The 26321-nt window shown below is 55.8% G+C and overlaps 1 protein-coding gene across 2 annotated transcripts; it reads left to right on the forward strand.

Moving 5' to 3' along the window:
• Positions 1–21: 21 nt before the first annotated feature.
• On the forward strand, positions 22–23888 carry LOC116944852 (gelsolin-like). Of its 2 annotated transcripts, XM_032958665.2 has the most exons (17): positions 2802–2911; positions 11916–12132; positions 12827–12981; positions 13848–14009; positions 14462–14611; positions 14915–15004; positions 15693–15825; positions 16502–16590; positions 16927–17142; positions 17814–17935; positions 18641–18731; positions 19326–19496; positions 19948–20125; positions 21808–21929; positions 22119–22196; positions 22308–22368; positions 22795–23888. In XM_032958665.2, exons 2-17 carry the CDS (start codon positions 11937–11939, stop codon positions 22956–22958), a joined length of 2178 nt encoding a protein of 725 aa, XP_032814556.2. In that variant the 5' UTR covers positions 2802–2911; positions 11916–11936; the 3' UTR covers positions 22959–23888. The 2 variants fall into 2 exon arrangements, 1 of the variants encoding a protein (XP_032814556.2); XR_012942603.1 differs by lacking the exons at positions 12827–12981; positions 13848–14009; positions 14462–14611; ... (10 more) ...; positions 22308–22368; positions 22795–23888 and having other exon boundaries at positions 22–2911; positions 11916–12053.
• The last annotated feature ends 2433 nt before the right edge of the window (positions 23889–26321 follow it).

The following is a 26321-nucleotide window of genomic DNA, read 5'->3' on the forward strand; positions in this document are numbered from 1 at the left end:
AGAGTCTCTGCTAGTCGATGGATCGTGTAAGTGCATGCAGGTCTATGGCTCTCTACGCTAGTCTATGGATCATGTACGTGTATGGGAGTCTATGGGTCTCGATGTAAGTCGATGGTAAAACTAAATTACTGCTTGTTTGCCAGAGCTTGATTCTGCAATATCTCATGGAAAATAATCATCAGCGTCATTGTGCAGAACACAATTATCAGGAAAATAATCATGTTGCCTACGTCCCGTAGCCTGCACATACCTGATGGTACATCACCACTCCATCAGCCACGCAGTCTCGTCGGTGGCTTCATGTAGTAAGCATTGGTGTAACACATCAGCAGAGTCAGGCTTCTCTCAACCAATGCTGCCAATCTTCGAGGACCTCTCTACGGATTTTTGGCCGAGATAAGGGAGGAACGATGTGAGCCCTGGACAGGGTTTGAACTCATGTGTTGTAGCGCGGTGTGCTCACCGCTGCGACATTTACACACTGACACATTCGCATCGACTGCTACACCCAAAGACGAAGATCCCCGTGTAGCCTTTACTAGACTGTTGGGGCAAGTGCTGTTAGCGAGCACCTGTGTGAAAGCCGGCACGGCACACGAAGAGGGGGTGGGTGGATGGCCATCACCACAGCCACGAAGACAATCACACACACACACTCACCCACACACACTCTCACCACACACACACTCACCACACACACTCTCACCACACACACACTCTCACCACACACACTCCACACACTCACCACACACACACACTCTCACCACACACACTCACCACACACACTCTCACCACACACACTCCACACACACACTCACCACACACACACACTCTCACCACACACACACACCGTCTCACCACACACACACACTCTCACCACACACACTCACCACACACACTCTCACCACACACACACTCTCACCACACACACTCCACACACACACTCTCACCACACACACACACTCACCACACACACACACTCTACACACACACACTCTCACCACACACACTCTCACCACACACACACACACTCACCACACACACACTCACCACACACACTCTCACCACACACACACTCTCACCACACACACACTCACCACACACTCTCACCACACACACTCCACACACACACTCACCACAAACACACACCACACACACACTCTCACCACACACACATACTCACCACACACACACACTCTACACACACACTCTCACCACAAACACTCTCACCACACACACACACTCACCACACACACACTCACCACACACACTCTCACCACACACACACTCTCACCACACACACACACACCACACACTCTCACCACACACACACACACTCTCACCACACACACTCACCACACACACACTCTCTACACACACACTCTCTACACACACTCTCACCACACACACACATACTCACCACACTCTCACCACACACACACACACTCACCACACACTCTCTACACACGCACACACACTCACCACACACTCTCTACACACGCACTCACCACACACACACTTACCACACACACTCTCTACACACACACTCTCTACACACACACTCTCTACACACACACTCACCACACACACACTCACCACACACACACTCATTACACACTTTCTACACACTCACCACACACACACTCACCACACACACTCACCACATACACTCACCACACACACACCACACACACGCTCTCTACACACACACACTCACCACACACACTCTCACCACACACACTCACCACACACTCTCACCACACACACTCTCACCACACACACCACACACACACCACGCACACACTCACCACACACACTCACCACACACACACTCTCACCACAAACACTCTCACCACACACACACACCACACACACACTCACCACACACACACACTCACCACACACACACAATCACCAAACACACTCACCACACACACACTCTCACCACACACACTCACCACACACACTCACCACACACACTCACCACACACTCTCGCCACACACTCTCGCCACACACACTCACCACACACACTCACCACACACACACCACACACACACCACACACACACACTCACCACACACACCACACCAACTCTCACAACACACTCTCACCACACACACACACACACTCTCACCACACACACACGCTCGCCACACACACTCCCACACACACCACACACACCACACACACTCTCACCACACACACTCACCAAACACACTCCCACACACACCACACACACCACACACACTCTGTATACACACACTCACCACACTCTCACCACACACACTCACCACACACTCTCACCACACACACACACTCTCACCACACACACACACACTCTCACCACACACACTCACCACACACACACACTCTCACCAGACACGCACACTCACCACACACTCACCACACACTCTCACCACACACACTCACCACACACACTCACCACACACACACACTCACCACACACACACACTCACCACACACACACTCTCACCACACTCTCACCACACACTCTCACCACACACACACTCACCACTCACTCTCACCACACACTCTCACCACACACACACACTCACCACACACTCTCTACACACACACGACACACACACACCACACACACACTCTCTACACACAAACCACACACACACACTCACCACACACACACTCTCTACACACACACTCACCACACACACACTCACCACACACACTCACCACACACACACTCATCACACACTTTCTACAGACACACACGCAGTGTCGGGGCTGTTCCTCAACGAGGGTGTGGTTGTGACACGTCAGACCCAATACCAGCCACCCCTCCCACCTTCAGCATATAAATGGGGGATCTACCCACCCGCTTATCCCCGTCGCTGCACTTCAGGTATCGCTCCAGTGTCCTGCTTGTTACAGGTATGTTCGCAGTCTATCACACGTGCAGAAACATCGATTAGCACGGTGGGCTAGGTACGGTGCCACCGAACTTCAACATACAATGTGCGCAGTACATATACCATGTGCTAGTATCTGTGTGTGCAGTCTATCATACACACAGAGACATATACCATGTGCCAGTATCTGTGTGTGCAATCAACCATACACACAGAGACATATACCATGTGCCAGTATGTGTGTGCAGTCTACCATACACACAGAGACATATACCATGTGCCAGTATCTGTGTGCAGTCTACCATACACACAGAGACATATACCATGTGCCAGTATGTGTGTGTGTGCAATCAGAGACATGCGCACACTCACTACTATTTAGCGCGTACACGCCTGCCATTCTGTGTAGTCTATCGCATACATATACAGGTAAATACAAAGACGCCCCCGTATAGCCTCAACACACTGTAGGGGCAAGTTGCTTATTGTGAGCACCTATGAAAGGTGGCCAGCACCACGTCCGGCCATCTTAGTCTTCCCCGATGCTCATGTTTTACTCATTTACGTCTGAGCCTACCTAGGAGAGGCTCACGACAGTGCACATACTACTCGCTCATACACAGACACACTCATAGACAGACAGACACACACTCATACACAGACACGCACACACACTCATATACACAGACACACAAAGATCCCCTGTATAGCCTTAACAGACTGTAGGGGCAAGTGCTGTTAGCGAGCACCTATGAAGGCCGGAACGGTACACGTGGGGGTGGGTGGCCAGCACCACGCCCGACCGCCTTTGTCTCCCTAGTGGCAATGTTTACACATCGCACCGGGTACTCATTTGAGTCTGAGTCGACCTAGGGGAGGCCCAGGACCGGTTCAGATAATCGTCACTGGTGTTGGCCGTGAGCGGGAATTGAACCCGGGTCATCAGGTTCGTAGCGCAGCGTAGCGCTAACCGCTACACTACCGCTCCCCACACAGACACAAAGACAGACACACACTCATACACAGACACACACACTCATATACACAGACATAGACACTCTCACACACACACACTCTTACACACAGACACACACACACTCTTACACACAGACACACACTCATACATGCGACAAAAGGTCCTCTGTTAAAATCTCCTTACAGCCGTGCACAAGTGAATGCGGTAGAGTTGCACAAGTGAATGCGGTAGAGTTCCACGCGTGCACTCCTAAACACACCCAACAGCAACTCCCATTCGCCACAACGTGCCCGTGACGTTGCCGCGGCGTTCGTGCCAGGCTAGGTGCACACAACAAATATATTTTTGGGCGCACACACACAAAGATCCTCCTTGTAGCCTGTAACAGACTGTAGGGGCAAGTGCTGTTAGCGAGTAGCACGTATGAAGGCCGGCACGGCACACGAGGGGGTGGGTGGCCAGCACCACGCCCGGCCGCCTTTGTCTCCCCAGTGGCGATGTTTACTACACACCGCACCAGGTACTCGTTTGAGGCTGACACACGCGCATACTCGAGATAACAACTCCCTTAATCTCTACGCCGTTGTATAGAGAGAGAGCGCCTCTCAGGGCAACCCGGCACACGGCATTGGGTGTGGTTAGGACCACGCCCGGATCTTTTAAGCATCGACAAAGTCAAAGATCCCCCGTGTAGCCTTAACAGACCTTTGGGGCAAGTGCTGTTAGCGAGTAGCACCGCCAAAGGCCGGCACGGCACACGAGGGGGTGGGTGGCCGACGCGCCACGCCCGGCCGCCTTTGTCTCCCCCAGTGGCGGCTCGTGCCATGTCCACGAGGTGGGCCTGTTGTGAGTGGCCTCTGACAAACCTCGTCACGTTATCGGCCTTCCCGTGAAAGTAATGTAACCGTCTTGTCTACCAACGTTAGGCGCTTGTAAACAAGACGAAACCCAACAACAACGCAGTCCAAACGCTGCCCCCATGACCCCCAGGTCCGCACCACGCAACACCTTTGACACTGCCAAGAGCCTAAAGGACAAGCCAAGATGGGCTGACACGACAACTTGGCCAAGGCGAGGCAGCCATAAAAGTGAATTCTGCTTTGCACACCCACACAGCCTGGTCTGTCTAACATACCAGCTCTGGCGAAATGTCCTCACGGGATGCTTTTCCTCGGTCGCATGAGGGCTGGCTGATATCGATTTTCGGTTGATCGGGACCCAGTTGCTTGACATTCAACTTGGCCTGCATATCGTCATCCTTTCGAGGTGAACACTTAGAAGTGATTCCGCAGTGTCCGTTGATAATTACTCCTTCCCCTGCACCTGCCCACACCGCTATCGTTGTTCATTCCTCCTAGAGCGAGCTGCGTGTAGACCGCGAGCTACTGTTCTATTTCCCCCGGTGTAGCCACGCGTGGGGACCTCGTCTCTCGTCACGGCCACGGGCGTCTTTCTCACCGCCCCGAATGGCTCTCAAACGGCGTGGCTACAACGCTGGAAGCTCATCGCAACGAATGAAGGGAAATCTGTCACTCGGACGCCTTCACAGCTGCCCCGAGACCTCCCCGAGGCACAAATGAGACCGTGGCGTTGCAGCGGTTCCTAGCACAAGAACAACTTGAAGCGTTATCTTCATTGGGCAATTCACGTCGAAAGAATAATTACATTCGATTTTTTTTTAAACGTAGCAAAACAATTGATGGAAAAGTGTTTTTTATTCTAAAAAATAATTTCTCGTCTCCAGCTGCTTGGTTTGTGGCGGCGCCCCAACGCCCCGAGTAGACGAATCGTGCTTGACCAGTGGCGATGTTTGCCACGGCAACACCAGGTACTCATTTAAGGCCGAGTAGACCTACGTGGAAGCCCTGGACCCGATTCAGATATTCGCCACTGTTGTTGACCGTGAGCGGGGATCGAACTCGGGTCGCCGGACGTGTAGCACAGCGTTAAACCTTGACACACGCGAGCACCTATTGAGTCTGCTCACGTACGCAAGCGAAGCTGATATCAATACCGCACGGTGTGTATTTGTTTTCATAGCCACCACACTCGATACTCGTTTAGGGCTCGGCAGACCTAGAGGGAGTCCCCACCATCTCAGATCTACACGTCGGGTCACGGCAGCCAAGCGGTGAAAGAGCCTGGAACAACCCTTGGATGGGTGATCGCCACCACCCATGAGTGCTGTGTAGGATGATGGGTGTAGCGGGCACTGCGGGCAGGAGAGGGTGGTGCAGAGCCAGCTTGCAATCCGTAAATACCCGAGTGGTGAAGTCTGGTCAAATACCGTCTGGGCCCACGAGGCGCTGTGTGAGGGTCGTCATCTAGCAGTGGATTCACAAAGAGCGGTAAATGCGTGCAGCGTGACCCAAATATCTGATGTACTCGCGTCAAGGGGAATGACCAAATGTGGACGAGTGAAACGTTGTATAAGCGACGTTATTTTCCAGGACGTGTTTAACATTTATAATAATTTTACTGGATTATAGAATAAATAAATATATGTTTTAACACGTGCAGGCACCAATAGGCTCGAATTTGACTTCTATATTTGGCGAGGGGGTGGGGTGTTAACTTTGTCCCTCGCATTCGAATTCGCGGGTGAATATAGTTTTTTTTTTAATCTTAGCTGCAAACTACTAAAAATAAGTTAATCAAGGTGTCCAGTTTGGTGTTAATAGTGGTGCAATTATTCAGATTCCCGATTTTAGCTAATTATTTTAACTTACTGTTGCTGGTGAACGTTAGCGCCTCTAGTTGCTGCAGGCGAGAAGCGAACCCCCAGCGTGCACCAGGCACCAGCATCATCGCAATCCATCGTGACCCTGCGATGCCACATTCATGCTCATTCCTGCACATCAACTGCTCCCATCGCTCCATCTCCCTGGTGATTGTGCTCCCAGGAGAAGGTCTATACTTTGGCTGCCATTCCGAAACCAGTCTCGTCTATCTGTCAGCGCCACCGTGACGAGATGTTAATTACCTCGCCGGGTATGCACGGGGTCGTTGGAATCTATCCCAACCCTGACGCCTGTATATTTTGAGTTTCCGTGTCTCTCTGCCCGTGATCGAGTGGACTTTTTTCTCCCCACATTTAGTAATATACGTTTAGAGTATTTGGCTTCTAGAACTGTCCACGTGATAAGCCACTTTGTTGAGCTATAATTTGTGGCCAGGTCGCTTCTGAAAAAGAGCTATACAGCTCAGTGGGCCTTACCTGGTAAAATAACAAAAATCTTTCTTTAGCCCCAACGTGTCCTGGCCAAGCCCACGTAATCAATGTGATGCTTGCGATTTGCATTTCGTCGGTGATGTATTGCATAACTCTGAAAATCATGGAAATTGCATTTTATGTTTTAGCCAGTCCTAATTTTTCTTCAGCCATTGCACCGATATATTGTGGACTCTTTTTTTATTTCTCCCATACACATAAAGAGCTGCGTCTCACCTCGAGGTCAAGTGAGGCCAACTCGAGCCAAATAGTTTTGGGCCGTCCCATAAACATTAGGCAATGATTGACATGGTAAATCAAAACGTTAAATTATTCCATCACCGTACGTGAGCCAAATTGAATTATATTTTTTCCCCGGGCACTGAAACGACAAGTTGGGCCCAGACAGGGGCCCAGACAGAGGCCCAGACAGGGGCCCAGACAGAGGCACGTGGGTTGCTGTGGTTGTGTGGCATTGGGTGCCAGAGCCGTGGACCCTCAAACCTGGCGCACACCCTGCCCCCCCGCAGGCGTTCCCCGACAAGGGATAGGCTCCGCGTGACAGCCGGCTGAACAGGTAACTTAGAGCAGGTGATGTATTGTCGGTGCCTCCGGGAGGTACAGGGGGGGTGGCGGGGGGGATAATAACTCCCAATACCAGGAGGGGGAGTGCCTCCTTTGAATGCATTGTCTTAATTAAGTGGATTATTATTATGCAAGACTAAAACGTTTCATGTCCTGGAGAGACTTACAGGTTTCCCAGGACAGCAGCCACCTCGACAAGTAAGCGATGCCAGGCAAACCTGACCAGGTGGCAACCAGGCGGGGCGGGGGGGGACTGTGGGGTTAGAGGGAGTGGGTCGCTTTGCGGTAACCCGCATCGGGTGTTGGGAGTTGTGCGACCCCCCACGTGACCTGCTGAGCCCTACCCAGCTGTCGTGGGATTGCCACTCCCGCCAGGTGAGAATGAAAGTCCCCTCCGGTGCCGTGCACAGTGATTGTGTCTCTCTCACAGAGCCACCCCTTCTCTGGCTGATAGACGACAGAAAATCGGTCACGAGATTTTCTGAATTCGGATTTGGCGCCACCCGTACAGCGCGAGCGCTTTCACCGCGATAGGGGGCGTGGGGTGACGACGCAGTCGTGTTTTTGCATTGTTCTCACCTCGCGCCCCGACTGGACGCCTCTGGAAAAAAGAGCTTCATAGCTCATCGGATTCCTCCTGCATGAATACACATCCGGCCGGCGCGTGTCCGCACTGACCGCTGCCCGCACTGCACCAGTGCGGTGCACGGTGGCATCACTGCCGTTTTGGACACGTGGTCACTCGTCCCGACCCTTTCGTGTACCCGCCTCGACCTCCGTCCCCAGCGAGTCCGACACGCGACCTCGGCGCCGCGCGTGTACCTCGGTAATACCCCGAGCAAACACCCTCGCGGCGAAGTGTGGCCGAGCGACCCCCCCATGATCGACACGGCGCCGGTGAAGCTCCTTCGTCCAGCGGCGGCTTGACACGAGCCGCAATTTAAATTGTTAACATTTCCGTTTTCACGATGTAGCGCGGACGAGATGAGAGCAACGGCAGTCGACGTCCCCGAGGCTCGCAGAGCCAAACGAAGGCATCGGCACAACGGGACCAAGGAGGCAATGCACTCAAGCCGAGTAGGGCAATGGGCACCGTGGCATTCATTCCAGTGGACAAATTGAAGATCTCGGAAGCTGCGCAGGGTCGAGCCTGCATGGCGCTTGGGATAGACGGCCCGCGGTGTTTAATTCAACAGGCCCAGGAGCATTGTTGTACTGTGCTCGTATGCTCCCGCGCCCATGCTTCCCGCCTTCAATCCGCAGTGACCATCGTGGTGAAGTATGGTCTTTTCACACACCCCCCCCCACCCACGATAGGCACAGCAGTGGACTGACAAAAGGGGGCTGTAGCTGTCCGCTATCAACTTTCCCTCCAGTGTTGGAAGTTGGTACGGTGGCGGGTTGTGTGTGGCGGGGTAGGGGGTGGGTATCTTCGCCTCTTCCAAGGTGACTGGCAAGCGTGGAAGAGTAGGCCAACTGCCATCGAGAGAGGTGCTCCCGAGTCACTCCAGCGGAGGCCCCATCCGCCAGCAGTGGCGTGGGCAATTGCAGGGCTGCGCCTTGACATCGTATCTACAGGATCAGGGCGTACGGGAGGCAGGGAGCCTCACGGATTCAGGTTACAACAGCGCTGAGAACCGGTTGGCTGGGTTGTTTCACAATAATTAACCTGGACCACACCACCTTCGCAACACTCACTTCCAGTAAACTCGTATAACACAGCCGTGCAGTGCACGCGACACACGCATGTAACACACCCATACAGCAAGCGGATATAAACACATCCATGCAACACGCGCGTATGCTACACATTCATGCAACACAGACACACCATTGAACATGAACACACACCCATACAACTCGCACACCTATTCAACATACACTATGAACTTACATACACACGTTTAAACACTCACTCCTACACCTAGACAACATGAGCACACTCAGGGCCATACAACATCTGAACCCACCATACAACATGCGAACCTACACACACAGACACCGGGCAGTAACAGCCTTGGGCTCCGTGTCAGCCCGAGACAAAACTCCATGCTCAATCCCCCTGTACCTCTCTTCACTATTGACGACTTACAGCACAGCACACGGCAGATGCCTTTGTAGTGCGACTCACGACCTCCTCTTGATACCAAGATCCAGGACGGTCACGTCTATGCACCGCTTCTCGGTGGCTGCCCCAACAGTCTGGAACGCCATCCCCCTGCGCATTCGCAGCATCAGCTCGGTCGTCTCCTTCAAGAGACGCCTCTACAGCCACGCTTTCGTGTGACTCTGAGCTTGGCTCCGCGCCTCTGAGTTGCGGCCGTTACATGAGCAAATTTGCGCGCGTTATTAAATTACATCATCATTATTATTATTAATCCACTGGCGGATGAAGGCCTCCCCGAGGCGTCGCCACCGCTCGCGATCCCACGGTGCGATCGCCCGCCCGGCACCGCGTTGCGCACGAGCCGATTTCACCGCTCCGTCTCCCGTGGTCGACGTTACCCCTCGGGGTCGCGTTGCATTCCTCGGCTGCCGCTCCATCGACGTTCTCGACCGTCGCTTTCTTCGCTCGCTCGCGCAGTGCGCTGACAAATCCCTCGCGCGCCCATTTAGGAATGTGGAAATTCCACCGTTGTCTCCTCGGGGTCTGTCGTCCAGGAGACGTGGGTGCTACCTCGACGCCCATCCGAGCGAGACAATCGCTCGGATGGCTTCGTTAACGAATAGCGCTAAGCTTCTCACTTGGCTGGCGCCGTGACTTGGCGGCGGAGTGGCGGTTCCCGACACGACCCCCAGGCGACGTGGCTCTGGACCCTGCCACACCGCGGTGAGGGTGACGACCACAAACCTCGACATTCCTGTCTCGCTGCAACGCCAGGGACCGCATCCATTCAAGTCTCAAGCTGCTCTTTATTCCAACAGTATTATTATTTTATTCTGACAAGTTTACTCAATCAGGATAAAAAAATTCGGTACTTTATTAATCATTTATTGAGCAAATAAGTCGCATCAGTTGTGTTCGCACTTGTGCCGTGAAGCAGTGCAATTGCCTGAAACGTCGCCGATTATGTATTTATCCTTTTAAAGCCACACATGCACACGGTGTTATTGATGAAGGTGTGAAGGTTGTTGTTAATTGTTCATGTGCACCGCTGCCAATGAGGCAGCAGCAGCCTCACCGAATATCAGACGGCTGCCATCGCCCACACGCTCAGCAATTCGCGTGAGAAGGGATTCCTTCCTTTGTGCAAATTGTTCCACCTTATGCCGAGTGAGTGAACAAACCCTGTGCGGATGCAACAATACAAAATGAGACGATGGTAATTCTTGAGTAGAAGAATCGTAACAATTCCACGCGAAAGAGTTACAACCCCCAGTTTGCACGATCCAATCGCATGCGATGGCAATAACTCGGTTTCTCAGCGTGTGTGACTTGATGCACCGACTAAGCGTTGGCAACTTCTGGTAGTGCCCGGCTGCTGTCCGCCTGGCTGCTGCTGCTGCCTTGCCGCTTTGCCTGTGGTTCCTCGCCAACCGTGACAGATGTATTTTAAAATCAAAGACGATGCTATATACATGTAAACACTCTTTGGTTATTTCGGTAAAGTCATGTAGAAAATAAAATCAAACACAATAATAGAATACGACGTTTCGGTTGCAAAACAAGCAACCGTCATCAGATAGGAATGAATGATAAAACACAGACACGGGAACAGCACAGGCAGACACACATGCAGAGAGAGAGACACAGACAGACATACACACAGACACACACACAAACAGACGCACACACCAAGACAGTACCAGCTCCACTAGGAGCCTGGGTTCAAAACCAGGTTTTTCAGCCACCCCTGACCAAACTTCATTCTCCTGGGTAGTTGACTCGACGGTGCCAACCCACTCACCAAAAGTAACCCACCACATTCATTAGATGTGGATTTCACTGAATCCTGCTTATTCTGAGAATCAATCATCGTGGTTTGATCGCCATGGGACAACTGCAGGTTACACCCCGCCCCCCTCCCCATCGCCGCACCCCTTGCGCGATTCCTGGGTCCGCTGAAATACAAACCTACTTGCTGTACTGCTATCGCCTGGCCCCAGCTCTCCATGTGAGCCTCCAACCCTCGCTTCCATGGCGCACGATCGCAAGGGGTCCTCCCGGCCATCCTCACAGCTCCACGGCCCACATCTCATCGTCTCGTTCCATCTCCCTCCCCGCACCTCCTCCCCCGTCCTGTTGACCCCCAGACACCCCCGCGACCTGAAGCCATGGTGCTGCACGCGGGGTTCAAGGGCGCGGGCCAGGAGGCGGGGCTGCAGGTGTGGAGGGTGGAGAAGCTGAGTCCCGTGGCCGTGGCGCGCAACCAGTACGGCAACTTCTTCACGGGGGACGCCTACGTGGTGCTCAACAGCGTCGAGACCAAGCGTGGCGCTGCCCTGCAGTACGGCCTGCACTTCTGGATCGGTGAGTGGGTCCCCTGTCACCCCTGCCCCGTGTCTGTCCCCCCCCCCAACCCATGTCTCTGTCTCCACTCAACTCCCCGTGTCCCCAACCTTGCCTGCCCCCACTGGACATCTGTGGAAAAGTGTCCATAATAGAGGTTTTTTGGGTTCGATCGTGTAAATATAAACGCATAGTTATACCCGCCACCACACGTAAACAGAATCGTGCAAATTCGTTACTAGTGTTGGAGAGTAATTACAATATTTACAATGTATTTACGCGATCTAACCCAAAAACCTCGAATGGATGATATTGGTCGCTGAAGCCTAGGTGTTAAACTGTAATAAAGAGCTTTATAGCTCATCGCATTCCTTCAGTATAAATAAATATTCGGATTCTGAGATAGCGAGTCCAGTGCAGATACACAACTCGCATTTTATTACGTCTCCATGTGTACCCCCGCATGTCCCCGTGTCTCCGTGTGTCCCCCCGCATGTCCCCGTGTCTCCGTGTGTCCCCCCGCATGTCCCCGTGTCTCCGTGTGTCCCCGCCGCGTGTCCCCGTGTCTCCGTGTGTCTCCCCGCATGTCCCCGTGTCCCCGCGTGTCTCCGTGTCCCCGTGTCTCCGTGTGTCCCCCCGCATGTCCCCGTGTCCCCGCGTGTCTCCGTGTCCCCGTGTCTCCGTGTCCCCGTGTCCCCGCGTGTCCCCGCCGCAGGTAGCGAGTGCTCTCAGGACGAGTCCGGCGCTGCTGCCCTGCTCACCGTGCAGCTGGACGACTCCCTGGGGGGGCGGCCCGTGCAGTACCGCGAGGTGCAGGGACACGAGTCCAACTCGTTCCTCTCCTACTTCAAGGGCGGCATCAAGTACAAGGTGCGCGCCCGCCCGCTCGGCCGCTCGCTCGCCCTCCCGTTGTACGCTCCCGCAGCGAAACGCTGGCGCCTTGTCCCACGAGGCTGCACGATGTCGCTCCCGCCGGTATACGTCGCCAACTGGGACGTGGATCAATCCGGCCACCTTTCTGGAGGGCGAGTCCCCAACGGCAACGCGACGTCACGCTCAAGTTTCGGTTCGCTTCGGACGATCGCCACGAGAAGTCATTGTGACTCGCGCCCCCCCACGTTACAAAAACAACGATCTCCCAGGTAGTCTTCATCAGACTGTTGGGGCATGTGCTGTTAGTGAGCAGCACCTATGAAAGCCGACACGGCGCACGAGGGGGTGGGTGGCCAACACCATGCCCAACCGCCTTTGTCTCCCTGATGTTTACACAGCACACCGGGCACTCGTTGAAGGCTGAGTCGACCTAAGGTAGGCCCAGACCCGGTTCGGATACGCGCCACTGTTATTATTCGTAAGCGGGAATCGAACTCGGGTCGTCGGGTTCGTAGCACGGCGCGCTAACCGCTGTGCCATTGCTCCCCGCATCCCCATACGACGACAACAACAACAACAACAACAACCGCCATTCGCCACTAAGTGGCGGTGACTACACCACGGCGCTTGTGCCAGGCTATGCGCACGTTGAGGCCACGTGAAGTGTCGAACGCCCGCTGGTAGGAGGTCACGGGACAGACCCAGGTGCCACGGGTTGACTCGCTGACGGACACAGTTGGACGGCCGGACGGAAAGACACAGGGTGGATCAAGGGACGGACGGACAGGCCAGAGCAAATAACGCCGTCGGCCCGAGTTGGACGACGTTCATCGCAAGCAACGCTTCTGATCCCTCCCGTGCAGGCGGGCGGCGTGGCTTCGGGCTTCCGCCACGTGGTGCCCAACCTGGCGGACGTGAAGCGGCTGCTGCACGTGAAGGGGCGACGCACGGTGCGTGCCACCGAGGTGCCGCTCTCCTGGGAGAGCTTCAACCAGGGGGACTGCTTCATCGTCGACCTGGGGGCGGTGAGGATGGACACGCACAAAGACAACGATCCCGCCAGAATAGCCTGTTACGAGGCCTCTGCGGCAAATCCTGTTTGCGAGTAGCACCTATGAAGGCCGGAACAGTATACAAGAGGGTGAGTGGTGGTCAACACCGCGCCCAGCTGCCTTTGTCTCCCAAGTGGCGATGTTTACACCGTACCAGGTTGAGGCCGAGTCGATCTAGGGGAGGCCCAGGACCGTTTCAGATAATCGCTACCGCTGGTGTTGGTGGCCGTGAGCGGGAATCGAACTCGGCTCGCCGGGTTTGTAGCGCATCGCGCTAACCACGACGCTGCCGCTCCCCATACAAGGACACCCATACACCCGCACACACACACGCAGATGAACACTTGCACAGAGACTTTATAACAAAGCGGTCCTCGTTTTACTGACCTGGGGGGCGGATGGTTGCTCGCGGTCTCCCTGCGCAGAACATCTACCAGTGGTGCGGCTCTAACAGCAACCGCTTTGAGAAGCTGAAGGCGACCCAGGTGGCCAAGGGGATCCGCGACGAGGAGCGAGGAGGTCGCGGAAGCATCGAGATCGTCGACGAAGGCTCCGAGCCTGCAGCCGTCCTCGAGGTGAGGCTCCCCGGGAGGGTCGGGTCAACCCGAAGGGTTCGGTTGGCGAGAGGCCCGGGTTGGCCGTGGCGGCGTGCACCACGGAGACTCGGCGACGAGGGCCCGCTCGCAGCCGCACGAGCTCGGACGGACCGTGGCGTCGCACGGCCGTCGCGGCGAGAGGACGAGCCGTTTTCGGGGGAGGCCTTCATCCAGCAGTGGATGGGTCATGGCTGCTGCTGCTGGTGCTGTTGATAGTGGCGGTGACTGGCGGTGACTGGCGGTGACGGCGGCGGTGACTATTTTATGATTTTCGACCTCCAGGTGCTCGGCGCGAAGCCTTCTCTCCCGGCCGCCAGCGAGGACGACGACCAGGTGGACCTGTCCAACCGGGGCTCGGCCAAGCTCTACAAGGCGAGCGCCCGGTGACGGCTGCCCAACCGCTGCTCTCGATAGCGCCAGCGCGCTCGCTCCATCTGTGCGCGTGTCGCGGGGGAAGGGTCGGGGGTCACGGTAACGCTCGCACGGAGCGTCCAGCGTCAACAGAACCATCGCGTAAAGCTGCGTTGCTCTTGGGGACTTGTGTGCCATCTCGTTCTGCGATAGCCACCAATCTCCCCACCCCCCCCCCCCCTCACTGTGGCAACCTCCGCTCCTTCTGCTGTGCTGCTCCCGCTGGCTCCGTGCGAGCGCCCCACCGCGGCGGTGTCGTTCGCTCCCTCCGTCCGTGACGGGAGATGGGGGCACGGAACGCCCGTTAAAGATGGTCCGATACATAAAACCAAGCATTCGTATGCCGTCGTCTTGCTATCGACGATTCGCCCCGTTCAGTTTGGTGTAAGTTAACGATTGTTTTGCCCGGAACCTAGCGCTAGAAGCCAGCAGTCAAGCGGCTAAGCCCGTCGCGTGCGCTGAGTGATGCGCGGCTTCAACAGCAATGTTCTCATCGCCGACTCGGTATTTCCGAGGGCAACCGCGCGTGACGCGGTGTTACACAAAACCCTGCATTATGCGCGATTTCTCTTCCTTGTTTCTTTCCAAACTCCCCCTTAATGGAGACCCAGAGAGTTCATCCACCGCCGCCACTCTCGCCTGCGCGCAGGTGTCGGATGCCGCGGGGGATCTGGTCACGTCCGAGGTCGGAGGTCAGAGTCCGTTCCAGCAGGAACTCCTGCAGAGCGGCGACTGCTTCATCCTCGACAACGGAGGAGGGGGGCGCATCTTCGTGTGGAAGGGTGAGCGGCGGCACGGGTGGAACGCGGCCGCATCGATCGATTTAGATTCATTACAAAAAGTTAATTATTACCCCCCCCCCAACCCCCATCCAGTGATATCTGTCAAATTATTACATCGCAGGATTGCAAGAGGTCGTGGCAGTGGTGGCTTGGGGAGGCCTTTATACAGCAATGGCTTTAACATGGCAAATGACGATGGTGATGATGATGATGTTGTGCTATTGGTGCCGTGTCACGAGACTAAGAAGGTATTCTGATCTCTCGCACAGCAGCGTAAACAATCGCGGGAGAGAATCCCAACCAATCGTAGACGCGCGTTCCTTGAGCCAGGGCCCATGTAAATCGAGCTACGGCGCACTGCCACTGGAATGGAGCCGGCAAGGAGCAGGGAAGGGTGGAGGTAGTGGAGAAGGCAGTGAATGTAGAGGGGGGGAGGTGATCAGGCGGCGATGGGAGCAGTAGAGAAGGGACAGATGGAGGTTAAACAAGAATTGGATGGAGAGGAAATGGGATAGGAAGAGGAGGCGAGAAGAGAGGGGAGGATGGGCAGAGATGGACGGAGGGGAAGGGAAGCGGGAGGAGGGAGAGATGAGCGGCGGGGGGGTGGAGGGAGTCACGTGGGTCACGTGGGTCACGTGGGTCACGTGGGTCGTGTGTCGCGTGTCGCGTGGCCCAGGCCAGGAGGCGAGTGCCGATGAGCGCAAGGCCGCCCTGCAGGCTGCGGAGGCGTTCATCGCGCGGATGGGGTACGCCAACCACACGCAGGTGAGAGGCCGCGCGCCTGCGTGTTGCATCCAAGACACCGTGTGGACATTTCGACATCACAGCGACAGTGATTTGCATTGGTTGTCGTGAGCCAGTGGTGGAAATTCCACATTCCCATGGTAGGGTCAGGCTATCCAGAGGACAACCACTTGACTCGCTCACTCGTGCACCCTCACACCAACTCACTCACCCACTCTGAAACCCACCCACCAAATAATCCAATCGACTTGCCAACTTGCTCACCGACTCGCCCACCCGCCCGCTCATTCGATCGTCCCCGCCCACCGGACGACTCGCTCACCCACGCCCTCGCCCACTTGCCTATGCCCACCGCAGGTGCAAGTGCTGCCCGAGGGAGGGGAGACGCCGCTCTTCAAGCAGTTCTTCAAGAAGTGGCACAGCCCCGGGGACTCGACGGGGCCCGGCGCCGTCTACACCGTGGGCAGCATCGCCCGCATCCAGCAGGTGCCCTTCGACGCCTCCACCCTGCACTCCAGCCCGGCCATGGCTGCCCAGTACGGCATGGTGGACGACGGCAAGGGAGAGGTTCAGGTGAGGAGCGGGGAGGGGGTGGGAGGGAGAGAGGGGTGGGGGTGAACGGGGGGGGGGGGGGTAATGGGACACGACAGAGGCTGCTGTTGACCTCGCTCGCACGATCCCCCACCAACACCATTCAGTCACCAAGGCACCCACTCACTCACTCGACCTCTAACCCACCCACCTACCCTCCCGCCCACCTTCCTACCCAACCACCCACCTGCCCATCCAATAGCCCACTCGCTCAACCATCGACCCAATAGCCCACGCACTCGCCAATTCACCCAATACAAATATCCCACTTGCTAAGCTACCCAACCACCCACCCACACAATAGCCAGCTCACTCACTCACCCACCCACCCGCTAACCAATAGCCCACTTGCTCGCCCACCCGCCCACCCAATAGCCCACTCAACCACTCGCCCACGCACCACTCACATGATGGGATATGAGAGGTAGGTATTAATGACAGAATTGTCTCGGCGGTAGTGCTTCCCTATAGAAATAAATCGCATCATTATGCACAGAAACACCTAAAAAGACACAAAGAGACACGCGCATATCGTACATAACAGACATACACACATTCATGCCTTCCTACCCACGCATGAACGTACACGCGCACACGCACGTTCGCGGAGCCACTGATCCACCAACCCCCAACTCGCTGTCCGGACCGACCAGGTGTGGCGCATTGAGGGCCTGGACAAGGTGTCCGTGGATCGCGCCACCTATGGACAGTTCTACGGCGGAGACTGCTACATCATCCTGTACACCTACAAGACGGGACAGATCATCTACACCTGGTGGGGACCGCCACCTCCAACCACAAAGTGTCAACTAGAGCGGCGTGGCGGTGCGGCGGTGCAGTGGGCGGCGCCTGTGCCCCACAGCAAAAAGGGACCTGGGCTCGATTCTCGACTTGGGTGCCTCCTCCGAGGTGGCGTAGTTTGTAGATTGAAAAGTTATTTCTTTAGAAATGCTTTTTGTGTTTAGTTTGTTTGTCCTTCTCCTGCACCTCTGATTAGCGCGGTTGGCTATGTACGGTGCGAAAGAAGTTCTACAGTATATGCACACACGTGTACACTATCCCCCCCCTGTTCTGCGTGGGTTTTCTACAGGTTCTCCGGTTTCCTCCCAGAGCAAAAAAACAAAATGTATAATGCAGCCGGTATTAACCAAACATCCCAATGCTGAACATTGACCTGCAAATTACTCAATTGGGATCGCACGCAGCAGCAGCATCGCACCACCGCTGCGAATCCACTGCAGACCGTGCCTGTCTGTGAAACACGGCGCCTTCCTTTGGGATGGCAGATTTGTGCGAATACCATTGGTGCAAATGTTTCGCTTTCAGCGAGCGAACGGGTTAGTCCGCTGTGTAGTGGGTTGGAAAAAAGGTGGTTGCGTGGATGGTTGCGTGGCTGAGTGGCACGAGTCATTCAGCCGGGTTGGAGGAGGAGTGGACGACGCGGTGACCCAGCAGCACGCTGCGTGCGTGCGTTGTCCAGGCAGGGCCTCAAGGCGAGCAGCGACGAGCTCGCGCGCTCCGCCTTCCTCACCGTGCAGCTCGACAGCTCCATGGGAGGATCGCCCGTGCAGGTGCCACGTACACCTCGCGCCACACAGGGACGGCTGACGCTGGCGCGGCAGGGGTAGAGGAGGGGGGTTCCTTTCGGCTGGACCGACGGCAGCAGGGCAATGGAATGGTTGCGATGACGTGCGAGTGATGCGAGGTGCTTTGGGGTGGCCGAGGCACACGAGCAGTGACCCCTGCGCGAGTCGTCCCTTGAAACTGGCGGTGGAATTCACGAGCGAGGTTCACGGGAACGGCGACCATGGTGGTAGTGATATAAGAGTGGGTTGAGTGAGGTGAGTGGGTGATTAAGACGGGTGGATACATGAGTGAGTGGGTAGGTTGATGAGTAGGTGGGTGGGTGGGTAGGTGGATGAGTGAGTGGGTAAGTGAGTAAGACGGTGGGTGAGGTGAGTGGGTAGGTGGGTGAATGAGTGGGTAGGTGGGTGAGTGAGTGGGTAAAGTGGGTGAGTGAGTGGGTAGGTGGGTGAGTGGGTAGGTGGGTGGATGAGTAGGTAGGTCCTAAAGGCCAAGTCCTCAACGTGTGTGGAGGAGGAGGAATCGGCGAGCGTGATGACCGTGATGACACCAACACACCGCCGCCGCTTCACCCCCCTCAGGTGCGCGTCGTCCAGGGCTACGAGCCCCCGCACCTGCTGAGCCTATTCGGGGGCAAGCCCCTGGTGGTGCACGCGGGGGGCACCTCCCGCAAGGGGGGGCAGAGCGCCGGCGGGGCCACGCGCCTCTACCAGGTGCGCAGCTCCGCCGCGGGGGGCCTGCGCGCCATCCAGGTGAGGAACCGGCACTCGATGGATGTCCACGCGATGGCTTCTACTCCTCCGGTATCGCACGACGTTGACCGATGACAACGGTGAGCTGGACACGGCCCCGTGACAACTTCTGCAGCGCACCGCGGACGGGTGGAACGGATTCGCGGGGCTGCCGCACGCGGAGCGGCGATTGACCGAAGGACGCCTGGCCCTGCCCTCCATCCCATATGAAACAGGAGGGTGGGCGGTGTTAGGGTCACGGGGGTGGGGGGAGAGCAGTGGGCACGGTAGCAATGAACATGCGTTTTTGCGCGGTACATCCCCGGTATCGCCGGCCCGCACCGACCATCGAACCCCAGGAAACCTGCGCAATCCACCGGGGCGGGCCGCTGGGCTCGAACCGCCGGGCCGGCGCGGCGAACACCTGAGCGGGCGCGCCGACCGGCCCGTTGTGCCGCGTGACTCCCCGCAGGTGGCGCTGAGCGCCGCCTCCCTGAACTCGAGCGACGCCTTCGTGCTGCTGGCGGGCGGCGCCGCCACCGTGTGGAAGGGCAAGGGAGCCGAGAAGGCCGAGCAGGAGGCCGCCGCCTACGTCGCCAAGCTGCTGGGGGGCGGCGGGGTCAAAGATGTGGCCGAGGGGAAGGAGCCCGGTGAGTTGAGGGGCGGGGAGGTAGGAGAGGGGTGGGAACGGGGGACAGGGGAGGGGTGAGTTCGGGGGCTCGGCAGGGGACACGTGGGCAAGCGTGATGACCATTATGACACCAGGAAGCTGCTTCCTTTGCGGACCCCACCCACTTTGATATAGAACCGCCCACTTAACCACTAGCACCGCCCACTCAACTACCAGCCCCGCCCACTCAACCACTAGCACCGCCCACACAGGGAGCGATCTCCCTTCTTGCATCAGGGGAGACGGAACCCAGTTAGTGTGGGGATAGGTCCATATGTAGTGGGTTCTACGGAGACACACACTTGAACTTGGAGGCAACACGTTTGTTCGAAGACCACAACGGGGTAACTACATAACCGGGTCGGTCAGTAATCCACTGCCTGACCCACGATGCCGAGCGTAAAGACTGAAGACCGAGGGCCGAAGATCGAAGAGACGTAGCACCGATGGGTTCCATTCAGACAGCCGCAATTGCTCTTGGGACTTCCCTTTTATGCTCCAGAGCGTGGCCTTGCTCCGCCTTCGGCCACGCCCCTTTCTGGATCTTAGAAGGTTCTCGACCGAGCATCACGTGTCACTCAAGCCACCCTTTGGGCCCCGTCGCTACCCTGTCCCGGTCACGTGCCCTCTCGGGTTCACCCAGACTTTCACGTCCTCAATTGCCCTCTCTCTGACCGTCACCAGAACCATGTCCCCTAGGGCCCGCTTTCATGCCATGCCTACTCTGGTGCCAGAGTAGGCATGGCACAGTTCCACTCTTGTGACAATAGCTGGCGTTAAACGCCATAGTGACTCCATTTACGTCACTACATATACATAATAATTTTAATAATTAAGCAAAACGAATACACGCATACCCCTTTGTAGCGCAGGGGATGCGTGCCTGGAAAAGAGAGCACTAAGTGAATCAGCGCTACACAGATGTGTTCTCCATAAGCCCTATGCCTACGACCAACACATTTGGGCTTTATTGGGTTATTGGAACAATAATACAGATGATAAAAATGACTTATGAATACTATTAATGGTACAAAAATGTTAAATAATATAAACTGTACTCACCAGTGCATGGTGCGACTCCGATATGGTGAACTTGCCAGCTTGTGCCTGGTGGTACAGTTCAATCTGTGACTTGACACCCCCCTCTCCCCTTGTGTGAGTGGCGCAGTCCAATCTGTGACTTGACCCCCCTCTCCCCTTGTGTGAGTGGCGCAGTCCAATCTGTGACTTGTTTTAGGGGAAAGCGCTCGTTGGCGGAGAGCGAACGCCATGTCAACTCGAGTACGGATTTTGATCCTCGTGTTAATGTTTTAAATAAAATGTTTTTTTATACATATACATTTTCCCCCGAGACCAAACAGCTCTATAACGAATCAGCGCTGCACGGGGTATGCGTGTAATATTTGTGGCACATTTAAAAATAAAGACAAACTCCCCCCCCCCCCCAATAGCCTGTGACAGATTCTCGAGGCACGTGCTGTTAGTGAGTGGCACCTATGAAGGCCGGCATGGCACACTACGGGGTCGGCGGCCAACTCCACGCCCGGCCACGTCTACACGCACTCTGTGACAGAACCCGCCCCACGTGGTGAAGTATGGTCAAATAATCCCCACGACCTCCCTCTCTCCCTCCCCGCCTCCCTCCGTCCGTCCCCGGCGCAGCGGAGTTTTGGTCGGCGCTGGGCGGTAAGAAGGCGTACCAGACGTCGCTGCGTCTCGCATCGAGCATCTACGACCACCCGCCTCGCCTCTACGCCTGCTCCAACAAGACCGGCCGCTTCCAGGCACGGCAGCCACCCCGCTTGCTGTGCTGCTGTCTGACGACGACGCTGACGACGATGATTTTGGCGGCGATGGCTACGCACGTGGACTGTCCTGTCGTTTTGTACGGTGTTGGGGTAGCGTGGTGCGGTGCGACGTGGGGCGTGACGCAGTGTGTGACATTGTGGAGTGTGACGTTGTGCGGGTGGCAGGTGGAGCGGGTGCCTGGGGACTTCACCCAGGAGGACATGGCCACGGACGACGTGATGCTGCTCGACGTGTGGGACCAGGTGAGCACTGCCTGGGGAGAGAGAGAGAGACAAACAAGATGCTGCAATAAGAAACGATCTTTACCTCTTCTTCACCTTCCTCCTCCCCCTCCTCCCCCCTCCCTCCCCCAGGTGTTCGTTTGGATCGGGAACGAGGCCAACGACAGCGAGAAACAGGAAGCTGAGAAATGCGGTGAGGATGACATCAACCCATTACCACCGACACATCATCCCATCGCCACCGACATCGCATCACCACCGAGACGTCACAACAACAACAACACGTGCATCCACCCACCCTGCTACTTTTTGTTGTAGGACAGAGTGAGAATGTGGTGCCCCCTACTGTGCAGGAATCTCAGAAGTAGCTCCGAGATCTCCACTTTCGTCTTCAACATGAAGGGTGTGCCTCTGCTGTGCGCGAGCAGAGTGAACCCCCGCACACCCCCACTTGCTGTCCGGTGCTGCGTTCACCTTGTGCCACACAGAGGCAGCTGCCACCGTTTGGCGGAGGGCACCCCAGGATGTATTGCATGGGGGGGGGGGGGGTGTTTCGGCATGAACATCGTCGTTTGTGATTTCTTTGCAATCCCCTCGGGTTTTCGTTTCCCCGTCTCAGCCACGTCGTACCTGGAGACGGACCCGTCAGGCCGCAGTAAGAACACCCCCGTGGTGGTGGTGAAGCAGGGACACGAGCCCCCCACCTTCTCCGGCTGGTTCCTCGCCTGGGACCCCACCAAGTGGGACTCGGACCCCTTCGAGGCGATCAAGGCCTCCCTCTAGGTTCGTGAGAGCTGCGACAGCCGGACCTGGCCACAACCAGCCTGGGGCCTACAATTCCTCAACTCCGTTAACAATCTGCCACCGTTCCTGTCTCTATTATCGGCAAGGGTCCTTTTTGTAAATCCCCCTGCTCCGAATCTGTGCCGAAAGCCGAGTTTTTGAGAAAGAAAACTGTTTTGAAACAGCAGCAATGCCATCGAGTCGTTTTTTTTCATTATATCGCTGTTTTTTTTCTTCCACAAGCTCAATCGGGTTCAGTGCATTCCAGCCACGGTCGTTGTGGGCCCAGGCGGGATGTTCCACTGTGCGTATATTTAGCATTTGACGTGCGTGGTCGAGAGCAGTGAATTGTGTGATTTGTCTTCATCAGGAGCAGCAGCCACGGTCTATCCACTGCTGGACGAAGGGCTCCCCACAGCATTGATCTAATCGCACGTGTGTGCATACCTGCTGATCGCATAGCTCCATTTCCGCGACAGTCAAACTCTAAGGCACTTTCTCTCCTTTGGCTGCCATTCAGTTAGCGGTCTTGACCATCACCATTGGCCATGATGTGCCCTGGCCAAATCCACCAACTTAAGAGTCAAGAGAATGAATGTCTTTTGTGTAATTCATGTGTTCCTCTGTCTCTCGGTGTAATTCCAAGCATGTGCCTCCTGTTTCTTCAGTGATGCTCATTTAGTCATATTCCATTGGCCGCACCCCCATATTACTTAACACGGTGAGCCATTCCCCACGCCAGGTACAATGGTGGTTGGGGGCCGTTGGCTTGGACTGAACCATTCTTTGGAGAGGGGGTTGATGATGTGGTTACGATTGCTTGTCTGGAATTCATGGGGGCTGCTACAATTGGTATGGCTGCTGGAGAGTTGTTTTTCTGTGTGTAAAACTGCCACTCGAGAGAAAAATAAAGAATACAAAAAAAAACAAGTTGGCTGCTGGTTTGTGTTTGTGAGATCAGGGCCTGGGTCCACGCAGAGACGTTTTGCGGGCTGCTGCATGGATACCGTGCAGGATAAATTTCGAGTGCACTTGGAACGTCGACTAGATGCCAGGGTCGGGATCGAACCCATGCCCTGCATACCAGGCGAGGGAGTTACCATCTCGCCATCGTGGCACTCATATATACACATTTATTTTAAAAAGCCCACAAAAAATATCTATCGTGCTTTACAATGATGGAAAGGCCGATAAATCCTATCGGAGATGTTGGTGGTGAAAGCCACGGCATAGCGATGCGCGGCACTGCTGGCGAGTGAAGTTTGTCTTTAACTCAAACAATCCGGTTGAGTCACAATGGGGAGTGTTGGGCGTGGGGTACGGGTGGCGCTAAAAGAGTCGAGGGGAAGGAATCGAACAGAGAGAATATACAGTGTCCTCCCCCCCCCAAGCTAAAATAGCTGCCCCGGCTTCCCACCCAGCCACTATAAAACTTCCCCCGCCCTGTAAACGACTCGCGCGGAGCAGCGAGAGACGTGCGTTGGAACGATCTCAGCTTTTTTTTTGTTTTAACGGCCGAGCAATACAAGCAACGGAGTAATAAAAACTCGCAGGCGTCTGTGAACGAGCGTGCCCCGGGGGGAGAACTTTCTCGGGCTGTGGCTGCCCCAGAAACTCGCCTGCAAAACACCGCAGCAGATGTGGCCTGGATGCCGTGGGTCGCTCACGGGAGGGGGAGGAGGAGGTTACGATGGCCCGTGGCGGAAATGCCTCGCTCAGGGGCCGCTGGAGGCTGATTCTTTGGTTCTTTCGGTAAAGTCACGTAGATAGAAAAAATAAAAAGTTAATGAAGTCATTTTATTTACGTTTATTTTATTTACTTTTTATTTACTTTTTGATTTACTTTTATTTTATTTACTTTTTTTACTTTAATTTTTTCTATCTACGTGACTTTACCGAAAAAAATCAAAGAACGTGAATTCCTGCAGTCACGAAAGTTTTAAGTCAAAATTTTACCGCTGGGGGCTTGCCGGGTTTGCAGTGGACAGTGATACCTGAAACGGGTCCTGATGTGCGAACCCGCGTTGACCAGCGTGGTGAAGTATGGCCGATGTCTGACGTGAGTGTGGAGGGAAGGGGGATAGCGAGACATTGACGTGACGACATTAAGTGGCAATGGTGAAGGTGAGCGGTAGATGGCAGTGCAGCAGTCAAGATTGTGCCGTCTGTCTGTTCGGTCGAATCGCTCTGTCTGGTCGTTCGAAGGATGTGTGCATTGTGGCAAGGTACACACACGCGTGTCGGTGTTTCCCACCTCGCGTTTCGTGTAAGCAGGGTGAGAGAACTCAAGAGACTGGGAGAGAGAGTCTCATTCACAAGAGTGAGTGAGTGGGTGGGTGAGTGAGTGGGTGGGGGGAGTGAGGGAGTGAGGGAGTGGGTGAGTGAGTGGGGGGTGAGTGGGTGGGTGAGAGAGTGAGTGGGTGGGTGAGGGAGTGAGTGAGTGGGTGAGGGAGTGAGGGAGTGGGTGAGTGGGGTAGGGAGTGAGTGAGCGGGTGAGTGAGGGAGTGAGTGAGTGGGTGAGGGAGTGGGTGAGTGGGTGAGGGAGGGAGTGAGTGGGTGAGTGAGTGGGTGAGGGAGGGAGTGAGTGAGTGAGTGGGTGAGGGAGGGAGTGGGTGAGTGAGTGGAGTGAGTGAGTGGGGGAGTGAGTGGGTGAGGGAGTGAGTGAGTGGGTGAGGGAGTGAGTGGGTGAGGGAGTGAGTGAGTGGGTGAGTGAGTGAGTGGGTGAGTGAGTGAGTGAGTGGGTGAGTGAGTGAGTGGGTGAGGGAGGGAGTGAGTGGGTGAGGGAGCGGTGAGTGGGGGAGTGAGTGGGTGGGTGAGGGAGTGAGTGGGTGAGGGAGTGAGTGGGTGAGGGAGTGAGTGGGTGAGGGAGTGGGTGAGTGGGGGAGGGAGTGGGTGAGTGGGTGAGTGGGGGAGTGAGTGAGTGGGTGAGTGAGTGGGTGAGTGGGGGAGTGAGTGGGTGGGTGAGGGAGTGAGTGGGTGAGGGAGTGCGTGGGTGAGGGAGTGAGTGGGTGAGGGAATGAGTGGGTGAGGGAGTGGGTGAGTGAGTGAGTGGGTGAGTGGGGGAGTGAGTGGGTGAGTGGGTGGGGGGGTGAGTGGGTGGGTGAGGGAGTGAGTGAGTGGGTGGGGGAGTGAGTGGGTGAGTGGGTGGGGGGGGTGAGTGGTTGGGTGAGGGAGTGAGTGAGTGAGTGGGTGAGTGAGTGGGTGAGGGAGTGAGTGAGTGGGTGAGTGAGTGAGGGAGTGAGTGAGTGGGTGAGTGACTGGGTGAGGGAGGGAGTGGGTGAGGGAGTGAGTGGGTGAGGGAGTGAGTGGGTGAGGGAGTGGGTGAGTGGGGGAGGGAGTGAGTGAGTGGGTGAGTGGGGGAGT

This window comes from Petromyzon marinus, chromosome 22 (assembly GCF_048934315.1).
Source record: "Petromyzon marinus isolate PM22_M1 ecotype Great Lakes invasive population chromosome 22, UKy_Petmar_22M1.pri1.0, whole genome shotgun sequence".
Classification (NCBI taxonomy): domain Eukaryota; kingdom Metazoa; phylum Chordata; class Hyperoartia; order Petromyzontiformes; family Petromyzontidae; genus Petromyzon; species Petromyzon marinus.

Bases quoted from the DNA above. Each gene is read 5' to 3' on its own strand.
- LOC116944852 (XM_032958665.2), top strand. From the start codon at position 11,937: ATGGTGCTGCACGCGGGGTTCAAGGGCGCGGGCCAGGAGGCGGGGCTG. The intron at 12,133-12,826 runs GTGAGTGGGTCC...TCCCCGCCGCAG, and splicing joins CGGCCTGCACTTCTGGATCG to GTAGCGAGTGCTCTCAGGAC. The intron at 18,732-19,325 runs GTGCCACGTACA...CACCCCCCTCAG, and splicing joins TGGGAGGATCGCCCGTGCAG to GTGCGCGTCGTCCAGGGCTA.